Raw genomic sequence first — 19,270 nt, 5'->3', positions numbered from 1 at the left:
AAGCAACAAAGGTGATGTCAAAGCAGCTTACAACAATAACATAATCTATCCTAATAATTAGCATGATGGAACTGTATTTTTCTCCAATTGCAGAGACGTTCCACAGGCCGGCGCTCATGTTCCCTGGGCCGGCACTCACGTTCCCCGGGCCGGCGCTCACATTCCCCAGGCCGGCATTCTCCAAGTCGACATTCTGAGTCTTCAGTGGAACAGAATTTACGGATCACAGTTGGCAATGACCGTTACGGCATTGACACACCTGAGAGAAAGAGAATATCTGATAGACTAGGCTCACCAGTTGATAGTCTGAGTGATTTGGACAGGTATGCCTCTGAAGAATAGCCTTTCAGAATTACACCTTTTAGTTCTCATGTCATAGGTGATGTAAATGATCACCAACTTGCTGTGAGATGGTATGGAAATTGTATTGGATGGAATATATCAAGAATCTCACAGAGATGTTTTGCTTTCTTCACTTTTACGTCGTATTGGTACTCCCAAGTAGTTGCCAAAACCCGGTGGTAGCTCTTAAACTAAAATTGTGCAGTAAGATTAGATTCTGAAGAACTAAATGCATACAAGTACAGGAATAATATGAATGTATGATTGTTGTTGCTGTAATGTTAACCATGTTGTTGATGGTGATGGAATATATTATAAATGCCCATAAGTTAGAAAGGGAGAAAGTTGAAGATAAAAAAAACATAAATTAGGAAGTTAAACAGCTAGTTGGCTGAAGGCAACATAAGATTCTCACTAGATCAACACTCTTGAGTTTTTATGAGAATTTATTTCAGTGGTGAATTACTGTGGATAAAGTTTTTATGTGTCTCAGTTGCTGGTAACAGCGGACTGTCCTTTATAGCTGAATTGCTAACAATCTCAAAAAATATTTTGATAGACTATTTAACCATTGCTTAAATTGGTGAGATTCTGAAATTAACACATTTGTCCTATGTACCATTGCTGCTGATCTTACTTCAGTTAGCGTGCCATATCTATATCAGTTCTGTGATACTATGATTGCAGTGATCCATTTTGTACAGGCTTGTATTTTGTAGTCAAGTTTGGTAAACTTATACTGCAAGCCTATTAGAAGTAAATCCCATTGAGTTCACTGGGCTTACTTCTAGGTAACTGTCTCAGGTTCCAGCTACTGTTTAACCTATATCATCTTAAAAGCAAATTATGAAGTATAAACTAGGCTTAAAATTAAGTGAATAGGTGTCAATTTACAGCTTGCATTTAGTCCCAAACAATCCTTTTTGCAGTTTGTGTTCTCTTGTTAGAATCTTGTGAAGCATAATTTATTTTTATTTTTTAATTAGCTCATTTGACTGGAGGGGTACATTTAAATTTTGTTCTTCCCTGCTGTATGGTAGTAGCAGTGCTGGTAAAGTTTTTCTGGGTACTTTATTCCCAGTATATATAAATAAATAAGAGAGCGTCTTTTATGAAATCTGATGAATACTTTTTCTCCTTCTTGTCATGCTGGCTTTTGTGAAGGCAGACGGAAGGCATGCTGGCTTTTGTGAAGGCAGTGGAAAATGACTAATTATTTTACTTGGATATAAGGGAGGAATCATTTAGAGACAGTTAACGTATAATGTCATCCTTCAGAGAAGTTCACAACAACGTTGACTGCAGTGACAGGAAATAAAGTTGCTTTGATCCAGGAGTTGTAAATAAGCTTTGGAGAAGGAGTGGACCATTTATAGTTTAGTGAGATTGTAATCATAAGAAATTGCTGAGTGCTTGTTCACATGTAGTGCTATATAGGATGGGTGGGTCATTTATTTATGCGCCTCCTCTATATGTAGGACATGTAGTGTGAATTGTGGCCTGTTGGTGTATGTTTGTAACAAGTGTGTTTCATTCAGTCTGCACTCTTCACACCAAAACATCACTTTAGCAGGGCCTAGTTGGATATTTAGTAAACACCCAGGACAAGCTTCCAGAATACCACTCTTGCAGAATGTAAACAATATTGCCCACAGTGGAAAACAATAGATTTAAAACAGTGTTCCTCTGCTAGCATCAATAGTAGTGTTACAAGAGGTTTTGAAAATACCGTATTTTTTCGCTCCATAAGACACACCTAGTTCTTAGAGGGGGAATGCAAGAAAAAAAATATTCTTTAAAGGGAGTGCTGAGCAGAGCCTGTATGCATCCCAGGCTCTGCTCAGCGCTCCCTTTCATGAGCCGCGTGGAGTTGTGGAGGCTTTTCCCCGAAAACAGGCTGTCAGTGACAGGCTCCCCTTCTCCCTCCTAGGAGAAAAGCCCCCAAGAGCTGCAAACACGCTCCACGCGGCTCTTTAAAGGTAGCGCTGAGCAGAGCCTGTATGCATCCCAGGCTCTGTTCAGTGCTCGGTTTCACGAGCCGCGTGGAGTGTGTGTGTGGCGCTTGCAGGCTGTCCTTCTCCCACCTCGTAGAAAAGCCCGCAAGAGCCGCACTCCCTTTAAAGAGCCACGCCTAGCGTGTGTGCAGCTCTTGGGGGCTTTTCCCGCCTGCATTCACTCCATAAGACACACACACATTTCCCCTTACTTTTTAGGAGGGGAAAAGTGTCTTATGGAGCAAAAAATATGGTATGTCTGCATCTGAGGAGTGTGGTGCATGCAGATAATTTCACACAACCTTTTCTGAAGAAGAATGGTGGGAGATGGGCAAAAAAGTACAAAGCTAGTTTTTAATCATTTTTCCTTAATTGAAATCATGAGTTTTTTAATTGTTCAATCGACAGTACTACTTATTTTTTTCTGCTCATTTTATCTTTAGTGGACTCTAATCTAAGAGGTTAGCAATAACAGAAAATACAGAACTGAAATATTTACTTTCTGAAAATGAATTGAAGTTTAAGAGAGAATTAAGCTCCCATTTAGTAAATTTACTAATTAGTGCTTCTTGTGGGAATTACTATTTCTAGGATGAAACTGCTTTCATTTTCTTTATTTTTCTGATATTTCTTGTGAAACAGAGGAGTTTTTGAGACATAAAAAGCAACAGCAAAGTCATAAAACAAGGATGGCGCAAGTTGGGCCTGTAGTTGAGTGCCCATGCTTCGGGTGCTAGTTGTCTGTACTTGTTTTCAGGATTTTCCTTCTGTCCATGCCCCTCAACAGTGAGTCAGTATTTGTTGTCTACAGCAGGGACAACCAACTCCCAAGAGACTGCGATCTACTCACAGAAAAAAAATATGGCAGTGATCTACCCCCTTTTTGGGGTGTTCAGGTCATTATTTTTTTTTATGGAGGAAAGTCGAAGTTGTTGTCACTCACCAAAAGATTGATCAGGAAACAAAAAGCCTCACAGGGGAGGACAGGGCAAGGGGCCAGGGTCAGGTTCTATTTTTATAATGAATGATTTTAGAGTGTTATGTTGTGTTGTACTGTTGTACTGTTTTATTGTTGTTAGCCGCCCTGAGCCCGGCTTCGGCTGGGGAGGGCGGGATATAAATAAAATTTATTATTATTATTTTCCCCCCACAAAGGAAAAATTGACCATGATCGACTCAATTCTCCTGGGGATCGACCAGTTGATCACGGTTGACCGGTTGGACATCCCTGGTCTACTGGATATACTCAATTGTCATTTGGATTCTTTTGCCTTAAGTCTTTTGTGTATTTCTACAAATCTTGGGGTCTTCCTGAGCCTGCTGACAATTGTCTCGTGTGCATCAGTGCTGCTCTTTTGACTAAGTAAATTTCTATGCTGGAGAACTGAATTTACTATTTGTATATAGGATACTTGCACTGTCCATTGTTTGTAGCTAGTTCAGAGTGACAACTTAATCTTGGTAACAAACATAATTTTGATTGAATCTCTCTTCCAATTGATACCCTGATCCTATGGACTTATTTTAGGTGTAATTGGGTCTTAAGTGGCTTAAGTGCTATAGCTAAACCAGAGCACTGTGTTTGATAACTGAGTTCATCAGTTGAGTCCCATTTGCCATTATCTACCTTATTCTCCTGGGAACCAACTACCTTTTGGTTGCAGATATACACAATAGATTGTGAAAAACCTTAGAATGTAATTCTGTATTATTTGCTCCTGTCAAAGTGGCATTGCTGTCCTGTATTGCAGTTCATATTTGAGGTTGGGACACTTTGGTCTGATTATTTGAGCAGTTTGTGTGATGAGCTGCTCATAATGTCAGACCACAAGAAATCAGCAAAACCACATTTCACTGTTCATTCACAAATTACATTACATGCATATATTATATAAACTTCACTGTTTTTCTTGAAAAATCTTTGAACTGTTAAGGCCAGTGATATTTTGTCTTCTAAATGCTGGGTGCATTGGGGGGGGGCATCTCAGAAAGCAGGTTTTGAAAATACTAGCAGGGGAAATGCTTATGTTTTCTTCTATAATATTGTTGCTGATGATGGAGGAATCATAATAGCCATGGTGTAAAAATACTTCTAATTAATGTTAGGTTGCTCACTTCTCCTATTTCCATCCTGATGAAGTTATTGCTTCCCTGGATGGTCAGTCAGACATAAGAATGAATGAATTTTAATGTATGTAGTCCAAACTAAAATAAAACAATTAAGGTGTATATGTATTTTGGAAATAATCTTACAAAAATTACTAGCCTGCAGGGCAAAGGAGGAACAGAGCACTGTGTTTCTGTGCTTGGCCAAGAGGAGGAGGCTTTCCTCTTCTGGCAGCCTCTGGGTTTCTCTGTTGGGCTCAGAAGTAGCAGAACGCTCTGTCTCTCCTCTGCCAACCTACTCACTCACCTGCATGCAGCCCGTTGTTGCCTGTGGCTGCTAGGCTAATGCTTAAAAGCTGTATAAAATAAAGATACTTGGTTGGATCCAGAGTTCTGTGGGCAAAATTTCACTCATGGAACAAGGTGCTCTCAGGTCTTGGCTCTCCCACTCTGTTTATGTTGCATGTCTCATGGTCATAAATATCAAGACCTCTAAAATGAGTGGTGAAGGTATTGCTTAATATGCAGCATCTCCAGAACCAGCCATCTTAGCTTCAAAGCATGAATCATGCATTTTACGCCTCTCTGAGTTTAGGGGATGCTGTTCCAAGTTGCTGACTTTGTTGTAACTTATGTGCCTCTCTTATCAGGGATGACTTGGCCGATGGTCCAATATTTAGCAGAGGCCTTTCACGTCCTCGAAGCCTTGAGCAATATCCCTCCTGTGAGGAAAATGCTTCTAGTCCTTTCAGTATGAGACATAATGAGGACTCTCACAGTAGGGATGTTTTCCTCCACCAATCAGACTATAGCATGAACTATGACCATCTACAGGCTCTCCCAAGGGAAACTGATAGGGATGGTGTACTACTTAGGAAGTCCTCGTATTCATCAGAGGATAGAGGGCGACAGCCCAAACGTCCTCGATATGACAGAGACGACAGACTAATTGATATGAGCATAGAGCCTCAGGGTTTCCTGCCAGGGACACGAAACTATCGTAAGCGAAGTCCTAGTAGGAGCCCAAGCCCACCATATCTGGATTTCCGCGAGCTTGAAAGTGCTAGGAGAAAAAGAGAAGAGGAGCTGAGCAGAAATTTGAGTCGAGAATTGCCTGGACATGGTTATATGGTCCCTGACAGGAGCAACCCACTGCAGTCTTCTGAACATCGGTATCTCTATAGACCGGATGAAGCACCAGCAATGCCCAAAAAGTCCATCTTGAAGAAACGCGTGGACGATCCTTCTGTGCAGGTTTGGCTTATATTTTTTTCTCTCCTTACTAAACTGTCAGTTACACTTTGCTGCTTTTTAGTAAATCTTATTTTACTTAATCTCTGGAGTAGATACCCTCAGAACAATACCCAGGTCACCCTTGCTGTTGTGGAATCTTAAATGCCAAAATAACAGCATATTTAGGAACTGCGGTGTCTCTTTCACACCTTCCTACGGTTGACTGTTACTGTTCTAAACCACTGGCTATGATCCTGGTGTATCAAAGTTTTGTCTGTTTTATTGGTTATCACTGAATGTATTCACAAATGACAATTATTTCTTTTTTCTTTTAGCCTGAAGTCTTTTCCAGCAGTTCTGCCTCTCTCAAAGAGCCTCCCCTTATTACAGATCATCCTCCTTCACAGAAGCGTAGCAGCATTGCTCCTTTTTCATCTGAGGTGGAGAATTTCCTTAAACAGTTCAACAAAAGTGCAGTTGCAGAATCTACAAATAAAGAGTCTCAAGGGAGTGTGCATAATTGGAAACTAAATTCTGGCCAACAGCAAAACACTTCCCCCTTCGAACAGAATTTCGGCAGTTTTTTGAAACAGAAAGACTATCATGAGTCCATATCAGAGCCTGAAGACCGGCACAATGACTTCTTACTTCCTCATGAAAGAGCCAGCCAGGATGGGAGTGGCTTTTCACGCATTCTTGGTATGATGGCAGATTCTACCAGTGCTCAGGAAAAGAGAAGGCGTGGCTTTCCTGACATTGAGGATGAAGAGAAGTTTCTTTATGGCGATGATGAAGATGACTCTAGCATTAATTCCCCTGCTACTCTAAAGCCAACACTTAGTGTTGTTAAAGAACCTGAAAGCCTGAAAGAAAGTTCTCCACCTCCTGCTAATCCCTCTGTAAAACCTGGAAAATCCAGACCAGAGTATGAGAAAATTCATGACTTGCTCAAAACTATTGGTCTTGACATTGGGGTAGCTGAAATTGGTAAGCTTGCTGCCCGCACTCAGGAACGTCTCCATGGGAAGAAAGCATCTCGTTCTCCTGATCGTCATTCAATAACATCTCATAAATTGGAATCTAGGGAGAGGCGTCGCAGTCGTAGTGACACTCATTCTCCAGAATCAAGGCAGCATCACTCTCTCTCTCCCTCTGGTTCTTTCCCGCCATCTAAAGATATACCCTCTATTTCAAATTCTGAGCACACAGAAAGCATAACTGTAGGGCAAAATAATCCCGCTCCCATACCAGAACAGTCTGTTCCCCCAATATCTCTAATTCCGTCGGCTCCACCTCTTCCTAATTTGTCTTCTACTTCCACTTCGGTTTCCCGGTATAGAGTTTCTCGCTTTTCACCATTCACTACAACTCAACTGCCACAAAACTATCCATCTCCCACAATGCCCCCTCCTGGTTATGATGCATATGGACACTATATGGCATATGCAGCATCTGGCTGGCCCATGTATGCTGCTCCTCAGCAGGCTGACCCCACACTTTCAGATGTACATGGGCTTGTCACGCTGACAGTACCATCAAATCCCACGCGACCCAACCTCCGAGTTATTGAGACGGTTTCCACAGGCAAAGGGACTCCCGATACCAAGAGAGATGACTCTGTGCTTGTACAAATCCCTAGTGCTACGACTTACTCAAAATTATCCCCTCAGTTTTCTCAGCCTTTTCTTAAAAGTGTTAAAGAAAGAATATCCGATGAAAGAAATCGGGCTTCTCAGAAGCTAAAGGTGAGTATTTTTAATGATCTTGATAATTTTGTTTCTTACAACACACAATCTAAAGGCATAAGAATGCTGAGTATCTGTGTTTATTTTTCAATCTTGATTGCTGTTTTTGGAATAGAATGTGCCTCCAGTGTTTAAAAATATTTGACTGTTCAATTAATCTGTGGCAGGAGATGCCTTATAAACACTTGAAACAAGGACACATCTTATTACTGAGTTGAGTTTCTTAGTGTGTTTCAAGTAGCATTTAAAATTCTTGAAACAAAGTGAAACAGATTACAGTCCTGTGAAATATCCCAAATTAGCAAGGTTCTCATAAAAATCTCTTTTAGGTTTTCTTTTTATATTCAGTTGCATTTGTGCATTTGGTGTCTTCATTTAGGAGTGAAGAGAAACATCTACTAAATAATAAGATTCTAGAATAGTAACTAGTACAAGACTAAATTCACCAGGAAAACAGGCAAATATTTCCAAAAATGGATGCTTAAATATTATTACATTGCAGTAGATTATGGCTACGTTCCAACAGAGTTAGTAAGTGCTGCAGCCCATTGATTTCAGTGGGCTTAAGCATCCTTAATTTTAATTAAACATCCAGTTGTGTCCCTCCTTTGACAGAACATTCTTTCAGACTGGAGGCTTCTGTGAGCAGGAAGGGGTGTGTATGATTTTTTTTTAATAACATTTTCCATCTGCAGCCCCTTCACTCATTTCAAAGAACTTCCTCTGTAGTTGAGAGAAAAGCAAAAGTTACTTAATTATTAAACTTTTATTTTGATTGAAAAATCAACATAGATACAGCATAGAATAAATGAGCTGCAACCTCTGAGCAGAGATGCATTTGCATCAGATACTAATCCTCAAGGATAACATGATTATTGGAATTTCTCAAATTCAAGAAAAAGCAGTGGGAGTCATCCCAGTGCTTCTTTGACTGGTCGACGAAAGAGGGTATTTTTATATCTTTGTTTCCTTCATTAACTTTCTAGGTAATGGAGGAAAGAGAGAAGTTGAGGTCTGAACAGGAAGCACGACAAAAGAAACTGCACTATCTCAGGACTGAATTAGAACGACTTTTAAAACAGCAAGGTACTGTTTTCTCTCATTTTATGCCTCATTTTCCCCTGTGGTGCTCTATAGTGGTGATACCAAGTGTAGGATTATTTTTACTTCTACTAATTTAGGCACCCCTAAATATTATCCTAAACAGGAATTAATTATTGTGGATCCTGTATTGATTATTGCCAGTTCTGCATTCAGTAATGTGGACATAACTTTCTGGCATTTGGGCCTAACAGAATGGTGTGGGTCACATTTAAGTACACAAAATAATTTTGCATGTGTTAACATGATTTTCTTATGCTTCCTACTCCACTACTTGGACCGACTCAGGGGAGATGCTGCGGAAGAAACGTAGGGAGAAGGATGGACACAAAGACCCTTTGCTAATAGAAGTGAACAAACTACAGGAGAACATCATGAATGAGATTTCTCAGCTGAAGTTACAGGCAGAGGCTGCAGAGAAGAAACAATCTGAGCTTGACAAAGTAGCTCAGATCCTGGGTATTAATATATTTGAGAAGTCCCGGAAGCAATCTTCAGAAAATAAGGACTCATCAGAAAAAAACAAGTCAGAAAATGCAAAAGGTCAGGAGAGAACTTCCAACTCAGTCAAGGTAAAATTCTAAGTGCTGATTCTAACTGATGTTCTCACTTTTGGTAAAAACAGGGTGTTTGGAAGAATTTCTTGCCACCCGCTTCTTACATATTAAGTTCAAACTTTGTTAAGCTGTCACTTGTGTTTGACATAATTTTTATTTATTATTAGTATCCTGAGTTTGGGGGGTCACACATTCTTACCATGTGACTTAAAAGTAACATTAAATTCGTAAAAAATACAATAAACAATATCAACAAAAATAATAATAATCAAGATCCTTCCCACAGGGAAGTTGGTGATAGAAAGGCCTAAGACAGGGAGGTAATAGTCTTTCCTGAATCCTTTCCACTGGTCCAGGACTGGAGGGAATGATTTTAAGAGGAGGCTGGTGTTAGAATAATCTGATGACATTCTGCAGAGTAGGAAAAAAACAGAATGTTTATGCACAACAGTTATCAAGTAGTTTCTGAAGGACCATGAATGTTGATTATTTCATGGAGCTTGTAATTTTAATTTCAAATAGCTTTCTGTGTGGTCCAGTTTTGAAAAACTTACATAAATTGAATTAATAGAAATTGCTAAAAACACAACACCCATAATATAATGTTGATTTTTTCTTCTTCCCTTCAGCCTGAGGAAGTGCATAAAGAGAGAAGTCTATGTGGTGCTGAATATGATTCATTCCTGTTTTTTTCTGTCTTAAATAATGCTATGATTATCTTTTGACTTGCTATGATTACCTTTTGACTTGAAATCTACCTCAGGCAGATTTTTCATGCTCCTGCAATAGCCTTCATTTTCTTTAATAAACATTTTAAAAAGGGAAGAAATCATTGTGGCATTTTCTGGTTTGATGTAAAGAATCTGATAATTATTCTGGAAGGAGACAACATGCATGTTTTTTCTTGTCGATCGCAAGTGTGGAGTGACACAGTCTTTGCAAAAATGACAGAAAAACCCAAGAACATTTAGTGGGAATGCAATTCTAATTTGGGTTGCCTTCCAAAACAGCCTGCTTGCATCAGGATGGATTTTCCCTTCTGCTACTAATTAACTTGGAAACTATAAGAGAAATTTCCTAGCTCTTCCGAAAGTGAAACACTATGGAAAACACTGGATATGTGATCTCCTTAAGTCTGCTTTGCCGACCAGACCCTGTTTGTAGGCTTCCCATAGACAGGATGCTAGACTAGATGGGCCATTGGCTTGATCACAGCATATCTGCTCTTACAATCATGTAAAAACTAATCAGTTTCTAGAGCTCACAGCCCATTATTTGTGGGAGCAAGCAGATCAGTGAAAGAGGAGGGGGGTGTCTATATAATGCCAAAACATTCTTTATAATTCTCAAGGAAGGGAGTTAGAGGATATGAGCACACAACATTAAACATAATGCTTTTCTTCACTGACTGACCTAAACATTTTTGGGGGAAAAAACTACAGTATCTTGACTGGAATACAAGGGTCTTATGTTGGTACTCTGGTCTCCTGATCCAGTCAGTTCTTAACAATAGGTTGGAAGAGCAATTTATGTTTCCCCTGCAACTCTTTACAACTCGTTTAGGGAGGCTTTCCTAGGGATGTGGATTTTTAAAGAGTTTTATCACATATATTATACTTCTAGGGGATCGAAGAGTCAAACAGCATGACATAATAGACCCTATTTCTCATGTATGTTAAATGCAATAGCAGAGTCAGTAATTCAAGATTTGAGACAGACCAGATACTTCTGCTGCAAGCTTTCTTCAGTGACAGCTTAGAACCTGAGCACTTGTGTTTTGCCACAATATAGAGTGTATCATATAAAGTAGTTACAGGTAGGTAGCCGTGTTGGTCTGCCGTAGTCGAAACAAAAAAAAATATAAAAAAAATTCCTTCCAGTAGCACCTTAGAGACCACGTAGGTTGGTTATTGGTATGAGCTTTCATGTATCTGAAGAGGTGTGTGTTTATTTTATTTTGTTTCATATAGAGAGAGTATGCAAAGTGACTGGCTTTTTCAAAGACTTTTAAGTGTTTTTGAGAATGTACAAATTCATTGGGAGTTGCTGGGTATTTGGTACTTAAGTATTTTGTACTTAAGTATGCATACCGCACACATGCACCGTGTACTCCCTGGGATGTCATCCCTTGATTGCTCAGTACCTGCAACCTTGGCAACATGCTTGAGTCTCGTTGGAAGTTCTTTCCTGTTGACTGAACAACATCTGAGTCAGCAGTGCCAGCTCACTGAAATGGTGGAATTATCCTGGGCATTGACAAGCAGGTGATATATAGTTACATATATGTATATTTTGTGTGGTTTCTACTAAAGGCTAGTTTTGAGGCACTGGCTGTCATTCCACAGTTAGTAATATTTCATTTTTTTCCAATTTAGGATTTAAAAACTAATGACAAACCTGGGTGCAGGAGCCCCAAGTCTACAGAATCTCATTTTCAGCCATCCAAACAGCATTCCCAGGAAACGAATATTTATGACTATTATGACACGGGAAACCACTGGTGCAAGGACTGCAATACCATCTGTGGGACCATGTTTGATTTCTTCACACATATGCATAATAAGAAGCACAGACAGGTGTGTGCTATCGGGTTTTCATTAAGTAGTTTTAATTTGCTCTTCCAAGTTGTAAAATAATGTTTTGTAGAAAGCAAAGAACTACATGCCAATCAACTTTCCTTTTAGAAAATAAAGTTTGGAATAAGTTCTTATTCCTAATCTTTTTGGTATGGTTTGTCACTTACTATATTTTTCCACGTATAAGACGCCCTCTGTTTTTTTGAACCCAAAATTAAGATACCAATATTTTAAACATCAAACAGAACAACTTTTATATTTTCTTACATATTCAATGTCTGAGGGTAACTATTTGAATCCCAGCTTCATTTTGAGTGTCAATATGTGAGACAGTTCAGTACATGCCCACTTGGTATGTATAGTTCTGTTTTTCCTCAGTGCTTTTAGCATTTGGCAGGAAAGCAGACCTCATTTTAATATTTCTTTTGTCATTGTAAATAGACCTTGGATCCATATAACAGACCTTGGGATTTGAAGACTCAAACTGAAACAAAGCAAGACCTTACAAAACGCATTGACAAGATACCAGTTCCTGCCAAAGGTAAGTTGCTTTTTATAGTTTAAGTGGTGTTTAGGAGGGCCAGATTGTTCACCTTACTGCCAAGAAATGTTTTGTCTTATTAGTGTCAACAAAAGACTGTCACTTCCAAGTAAACGTCTGACAGCTATTTTGTTTGCATGAATTGCTTTGTTACTGAATTAGTTGGGGATTGAAATGCAACATAAATTTGTATTTGAATGATAAAGTATACAGTGATAAGAATTGTTGAACAAGTGTAGTTTCCATTCTTCAGATCAGTTTGTTTCAAGTGGAATCCATGGTTAACTGACTCATTTCAATTGTAGGGCTTTTTTGTGTGTACTTTTTGTGTTTTGTTTGGATTTTTTGTTGTTCAAAGCTGTAGCGTGTCTTATTATCTTATTTCTGTAATTGATTGTTTTGGGCGGCATTTCAGGTTCTGAATTTCTAATCCCAGTCACTGGATATTACTGTCAGCTGTGCCAAGAATTTTTTGGAGATCAGATATCAGCAGAACAACATGTGAAAAATAATCCACATAATGAGAAATATAAGGTACCTGGAGTATTCGTTTTGAATAAAAATGTTTAAAAGTCATCTTATTGAAGTCTTAAAGTCTTTTTCTGTTGCAAAAGGGAGGAGAAGCTATAGCTAAGTGGCATGACATATACTTAATATGCAAAAGGTTCTGAATTCTGTCCCTGGCATCTCCAGGTAGAGCTGGGAAGGACTTTCAGTCTTTTTGAGTCACTGTATGAACCTATGAACCTGAGAGTGTCTCATGCTATACCGACTGAGCTTTGCTAATGTAGATATTCTGAATAATAATTGTCTAGGAAAACCACTCTTTCTCCTCCCTCTTGCATTTCTCAGCAAGTACAATTAGTAGTGGGGTGGTGATGAGGAAGATAAAATATTGAGGAAGACAAACCTGTACCACTACTGAAATTTCACATTAAGTAACAGCGCTGAAAGTTTTCCTTGTCTTCACAGAAATATGTGGATGAAAATCCACTCTATGAAGAGAGAAGGAACATTGACCGTCAGGCAGGATTGTCTGTGATTCAAGAAACAGAACGCCGGTTGAAACGGAAGCTGTGTGAAAAGCAAAAAGAAGAGAGAGACGAAAAAGCAGTGAAAGTGGCAAGGAAAGAGGAACGAAAAAGTAAAGAGGAACCAAAGACTTCCAAAGAACTAGGAGATGGGGATAATGAAAATGAGTCTAATAAAAGGAAAGGAGTTTCTAATGGCCAGAAATGTGGGATTAAGCTTAAATTGAAAAAAGATGACAAAGAGGTTGAAAAGAAGGAAGGGAAAAAAGAGGAACCACCAAAGGAGTCAAGAATGACATCTTTTGGAAAGTTCAGCTGGAGGAAGACTGAGAGAGATGAAAAAAATCAAGGCAAAGATGTAACTGCCCCTAAGGAGGAGAGCTTTGAGGAAAGTAAAGATAAAGAAAGCAAGTCACAATCTGGAAAACCAAATTCAAAGCCAATTGCAATTAAATTGTCTGGGAAAACTGTTATCCCACACACTAGTCCCTGGACACCAGTTGTTTCAACATCGTCACAAGCAAAAATCAGGCCCAATTTACCAGCCCCCATGATGGTTCTCAGAAAGTCAGCAACAGCAACAGTAAGCAAGCCTGCACCTTTGAATACTTTCTTATCCATAAAATCCTCTGGTGCCAGCACCAAGCCACTTCCTGTTGTAAAAGAGGGTAATCCAGAACTTGTTCTACCTCCTGATATTATTTCGAAAGCATTTGGGGGAGAAGTAGTAGTTTTAAAGGGTTCACAGGAGAATGCAACGGTACCAGAACAAACAGAGGAACCTGATCATGAAGCTGTGTCCCGGGCTGTAGAACATGCAAAAGCTGCGGAACATGCAAAGGCGACCGCAGCAATAGCACAGGAACAAGCAGCAAAGGCACAGGAGCAAGCAAATGTTGTGGCAAAAGCACAAGCAAAGGCACGGGAACTTGCTGCTGTGATAAAGGAGCAAATTACAAAATTGGGTATTTTTGAGAGACCTAATCGGCGTCGTCCTCTACTTCCACTCCCAGCAGGGCCACCACTGTCAGCACTGCCAGTACCACCAGCAATGTTATTCCCACCTCCACCCGCAGTGCCACCAAAACAAGCAACCATCCTTGCAGATGACATGGCTCCTGGTGTGTCTGAGGATGATAAAAACATACTGGCAGTGCCCATGTGTCCCCATCCTTTGCCACCACCAACTATTTTCAGAGACCATGTTAAAAAACTGGAGAAAAAGAACTCTTGCCTGGCAGCAGGTAATGCCAAAGATCTATATGATATTTTCTACAACCGCAGTGGGAGGAGTCCAGCTGATAGCAAGTCTGTGAACTCTGCAACTTCAGATAAAATTAAATCAAATCCTGTTGAGAGACAGAAGAAAACAGACCAGCTGGCAGATCCCAAACCAAGCAGCAAGCCTGTCACACAAGAAACTCTACAAAACATACACAGTACCTCAGATGTTAGCAAAATCCCTTTAAATGACAAGACCCCAGAAACAGATGATGCTGAAGTTGAGAAACTTTTGGCAGCCTATGAAGAAAACTTTAAAACTGGTGTTGAGAGGGAATCAAAGAAAATCTCTCTTTCAGATGCACAGTCAATATTAAAATATGAATCCAATGATTTTTCAGTAAATGCCCCTGAGACAACAGATTTTAAATCTGATGATGATAAAGAATTAGCAGTGCAGTTGTCAGTAGATCGTGTTGCTCTTTTAGAAGATGTTAGCAAGAAACCATCTGAACTTGAAACAATAGAGTTAGCTATGCAGTTGCCAGAAAGCAATGCTTCTCCTTTGGAAGAACTCTACAAGAATTCCTCAGTATGTGAGGCAGCAGAGGTTAAATCTCCTGATGATGATGAATTAACAATGCAGTTGTCCCTGAAACCTGGTACTAAGAAGCCATCGGAGCTGGGGACAGCAGAATTTGTGCTGCAGTTGCCAGAAAGCAATGTTCCTTCTTTGGATGACTTTAGCAACAAACCCGCTGATCTTGTGACAACAGATTTTAAATCTGATGATGATAAAGAATTGGAAATGAAATTGTCAGAAAACCATGTTGATCTCTTAGAAGATGTTAGCAAGAAGCCATCAGAGCTGGAGACTGCAGAATTAGCCATGCAGTTGCCAGAAAGCAATGCTTCTCCTTTGGAAGAACTTCACAAGAATCCATCTGTGTGTGAGGATGCAGTGTTTAAATCTCTTGATGATAAAGAATCAGCAATGCAGTTGTCACAGGAACATGATAACAAGAAGTCATTGGAACTGGAGACAGCAGAATTTGCTATGCAGTTGCCAGAGAGCAGTGTTCCTCCTTTGGATGATCTTACCAACAAGCCCACAGGCCTTAAGACAACAGACGTTAAATCTCCTGATGATAAAGAACTAACAGTGGAGTTGTCAGAAAGCAGTGTTTTTCCTTTGGATGATTTTAGCAACAAACCTGCAGACCTTGAGACAACAGACTTTAAATTTCCAGATGATAAGGAATTAGGCTTACATATGTCAGAAGACCATGTTGCTCTTTTAAAAGAGCACAATGTTAGCAAGAAACGATCTGAATTTAAGACAGCAGGATTAGCCATGCAGTTGCCAGAAAGCAATACTTCTTTGGAAGAATTTTGCCAGAATTCATTGGAGTGTAGGACAGCAGAGTATAAATCTCCTGATGATAAAGAATTAGCACTGCAATTGTCAGAAGACCAAGAGGCTCTTCTAAAAGATGTTAGCAATAAACCTCTGGGGCATGAGATGGCAGAGTTTAATTTTTCTGGTAAGAAAGAGTTAATAATGCAAATGGCAGAAAATGAGACTGACTTTACTGCTGAAGATGTTGGTGTGGCAAGTGGCACAGACATCAGTGACGAGTTACAAGACCAGCAGAAAATGGATAAATCCAAATTAAACAAGATCAGTAAAAGTTTGGAGATGAAAACATATTTGACAAGTTTAGGTGAGAAAGATGTAGGAGGAGAACATACAGAATTTGCAGGACATCAGTTTGTTGTTAGTCAGGAGCATGAGTCTCGGTTATTTGAAACACAAATTGATACCCCTAAGGGAGAAGGCCATACTATAACAGAAGATAAGCAACTTGATGACAGCTCTGAATCATCAATTTCTATGTGGGTTTCAGAGGTGCGTGTTCAGAGTCCACTGGCATGGGAGCCAGCCTCATCTTCAAAAGCGAATAAGGAAAATCCTCAAATAGCAATGATAGATCAGAGTTCCAATAAAGAACCATTATTGGATCTAAAATGGGGCAATGTGGGCCTTGATAGGCTTGAATCAGCAGTCAGGGATGAAAGTCCGCCGACTTCAGAGGTCCAGAACATAGATCCTGGATTGAAGCCTTTAAATACAGATGAATTTAATAATTCCTGTATAAATAATGAACAAAAATTGTTGACTAGTTCTCAACCAAACGATGATGAAAATTGTAATGTAGTTGGTGTTCCAGTATCAGAAGAGATGTCAAATGAGTGCCTTGTTAACGTAACAATGATAAGCAGTACACTAGGGAAACATGAAGAAATTAGTCAACATCCATTCAGCTGTGAAACCAAGGATTCCCAAGCTAAGGGAGCTGAAACTTTGGGCAGTATGTCTTCTGCAAATGATGAACTTCGTTCCAGTGCAGAATTAATGTTTATAAAAAATAATGGGTGTGGGCCTTCTGAATCTGATCTCAGTTTAAATGACAATGCAGAGGGAGGTTCTGTAGAAACATATAGCACTCACTTTTCCAGTGTTCAGCCAGAGATGGTTCAAGAACCACTAGGTGCTCTTCCAACAGAAATCAGTGTTGAGCATCTTGGAGAGGTAGCCCTTACATTCACAGACATGAACACTGGGATCTTGGATACCTCAGCAGCTGGTGACTTGGACTTGAATAGCACTTATTCAGAACTTAACTTTGATCATTCTACAACCCCTTCTCCAAAGTCTGGAGAAATAAAGCCTAATGATTCTCCTAGATTGAAACCAAGCCTGGAAATAGAAACCATTAATTTTAGTCTGGGAGATATTGAGGTAGAACGTGAACATCTGGGCATCCTACCATCTGAAATTCTAAATGAGGATATTGTAGGGAGTCCAAAGTTAGAAACCATTTCATCCATTTCTTTAGGGTCCAACAAAACTAGAGAATTGGGCATTGAGCAACCTGCAATTGAACCAGAAATGATTGCTTTTGTTGAGTTAGCATCTGGTGAGGAAGAGGATAAATTTTGCTCCTTGGTTACTGATGTAATTGTCCCAGACATAGTGTCTCCTGCATCAAATGGTAGCACTGATGGACCAAGCATGTCACTCATCGAAATGCAGGACATGCCTCCAATTTCCATGGTATTGCAATCAGATGTTAGCAGAGACAGCACTTCTGATATGCCACCATTGAGTAGCAACGAAAAAAATGTACAATGCCAAGCAACTGAGTGCAAGGAATCCTTCCTTCTAGATCTACAGAAAACATCTGTAGAAGTGGGGGGCTCAGGTGACAACGAATTGTACATTGTCAAGAATGAGATGCAGGCATCTGGAAGGGAGTTAAACAAGACAGATGAAGTGGAAAATAATGATAGTAGATATGAGATTAACAGTAAGTTGACTTCAGAAGTAACTGAAAGCTCTGCAGAGTACCTGGTAAGTTCAGATAATATTGATCCTGATGTTTGAGTAGCTGTTGTGTAGATTTTGTAAATATTCTGTTTGAGTTTGATATGTTAGATATTTTGAAGTAGATATTTGCTAAAGCCTGAACTTCATTTGCCCTGAAAAATATACGCCATTGTACATATTGGATTGTATAAACATTTTTTTGTTGAACTTTGAACATTTCATTTCTATTTCTTGCAGTTAAAATGCAATTACTCATCTATAACTGACCTTCACATATAATACAGAACCATGGTTTAGCATTATCAGAATGCATAACAGTGAACCTTTAGCTTTCACACTTCATTTTGCCTCTCCTGGTGTGACTGTGAGGAAATTGAACGTTGCATTAATCACAGTTTCACATTATGTCTGAAACACAAACTGTGGTTAATCTTAAGCTTCATAAACTATGATATGAAGTTGGCTTGTTTCCACCAACCATAGGACTAGCTGCATTTTCTCTGCATATGGACAGCAAGACAAGCTAAGCTACAGTTGGTCTAAAATGGAAGTGAAAGTTTCCAAATGTCATGACTGTACTGGAGGAAAAGGGTGGTAGCAAGTGAGCTCAAGGCTTGCTGCAGATTTTCCTTGTAATGCTTAAACAATAGTTTGGCATTTTGTGGGAATGCAGCCAGTGTGTATGTGGGCCTTTGGAGGGTTTATTGCTGTTGGGGCATATATGGGTTTTGTGGTTTTTTTTTTGCATTTTTCTTTGACTATTTTAATGGTTTCTGATTTACACAGCTTTTGTAAGTAACATTCCAAGTGCAACAGTGACAAGCGCAAGAACACCTGTTCAGAACTTGAAGAAAAAAGAAGGCTCTTGCTGAAACATTTGAGCAGAAAGTTTATTTGAAATGTTATGCATGTTTTGTTGCACAAAATGTAAAATGCATAAAGATTGTTCTGCATTTTTGACTTGTAATTACGTTGTTGAATTGCATCTGTAACCCAGACTGTAATGCCATGTTACTGTGTGTGTGGATATCATCTCGCTGAGCAAAGAAGAAAAATCTACCAACTCACTTTTGGAGACGGAAACTATTTGGTAAGGCTGTGGCCCAACAACTGGACTCTGCATATTGAGGTCACTTACATGATTTGAAATCACATTTCATTTCATTGTATTGTAATGCAGTAACTGTTTGTGTTGAATTGTTTAGCAGCTGCCCAGCTCAGAAGAAATAGAAGATCTCAACTTTGCTCTCAGGATTGGATTCACTTCACATACCCAGACATTACATGCCTGAATGAACCCCTGAGCCGCAAAATACTGTTTTGTGAAGGTTTTTCACTTATTCAGCTTGTCAAGATATGAAGTAAACGTTTGCATGGATCTATATAAAAGGTTTATCTGTAAATCTAAAATAAACCCAATATATCAAAGATA

The 19,270-nt window shown here is 39.4% G+C and overlaps 1 protein-coding gene across 3 annotated transcripts in view; it reads left to right on the top strand.

Moving 5' to 3' along the window:
* The window catches only part of LOC128410955 (zinc finger protein 318-like), a 23,327-nt gene extending 4,057 nt beyond the window's left edge, over positions 1–19,270 (top strand). Inside the window, exons 2-11 of one of the 3 annotated variants that reach the window (XR_008329649.1) lie at positions 94–323; positions 5,093–5,696; positions 6,011–7,420; positions 8,407–8,506; positions 8,810–9,093; positions 11,454–11,654; positions 12,096–12,195; positions 12,611–12,729; positions 13,168–18,928; positions 19,044–19,270. Coding sequence is in view for 2 of the 3 variants with exons in the window: in XM_053382834.1 (XP_053238809.1) it covers positions 94–323; positions 5,093–5,696; positions 6,011–7,420; positions 8,407–8,506; positions 8,810–9,093; positions 11,454–11,654; positions 12,096–12,195; positions 12,611–12,729; positions 13,168–17,895 (7,776 nt within the window). In the remaining variant the exon portion in view is untranslated. Of the gene's footprint in view, positions 1–93; positions 324–5,092; positions 5,697–6,010; positions 7,421–8,406; positions 8,507–8,809; positions 9,094–11,453; positions 11,655–12,095; positions 12,196–12,610; positions 12,730–13,167 lie in introns of all 3 variants that reach the window. The other 2 variants (XM_053382835.1, XM_053382834.1) reach the window with 2 other exon arrangements.

Source organism: Podarcis raffonei, chromosome 3 (genome assembly GCF_027172205.1).
Source record: "Podarcis raffonei isolate rPodRaf1 chromosome 3, rPodRaf1.pri, whole genome shotgun sequence".
Classification (NCBI taxonomy): domain Eukaryota; kingdom Metazoa; phylum Chordata; class Lepidosauria; order Squamata; family Lacertidae; genus Podarcis; species Podarcis raffonei.
This window is presented reverse-complemented; position numbering and strand designations above follow the sequence as displayed.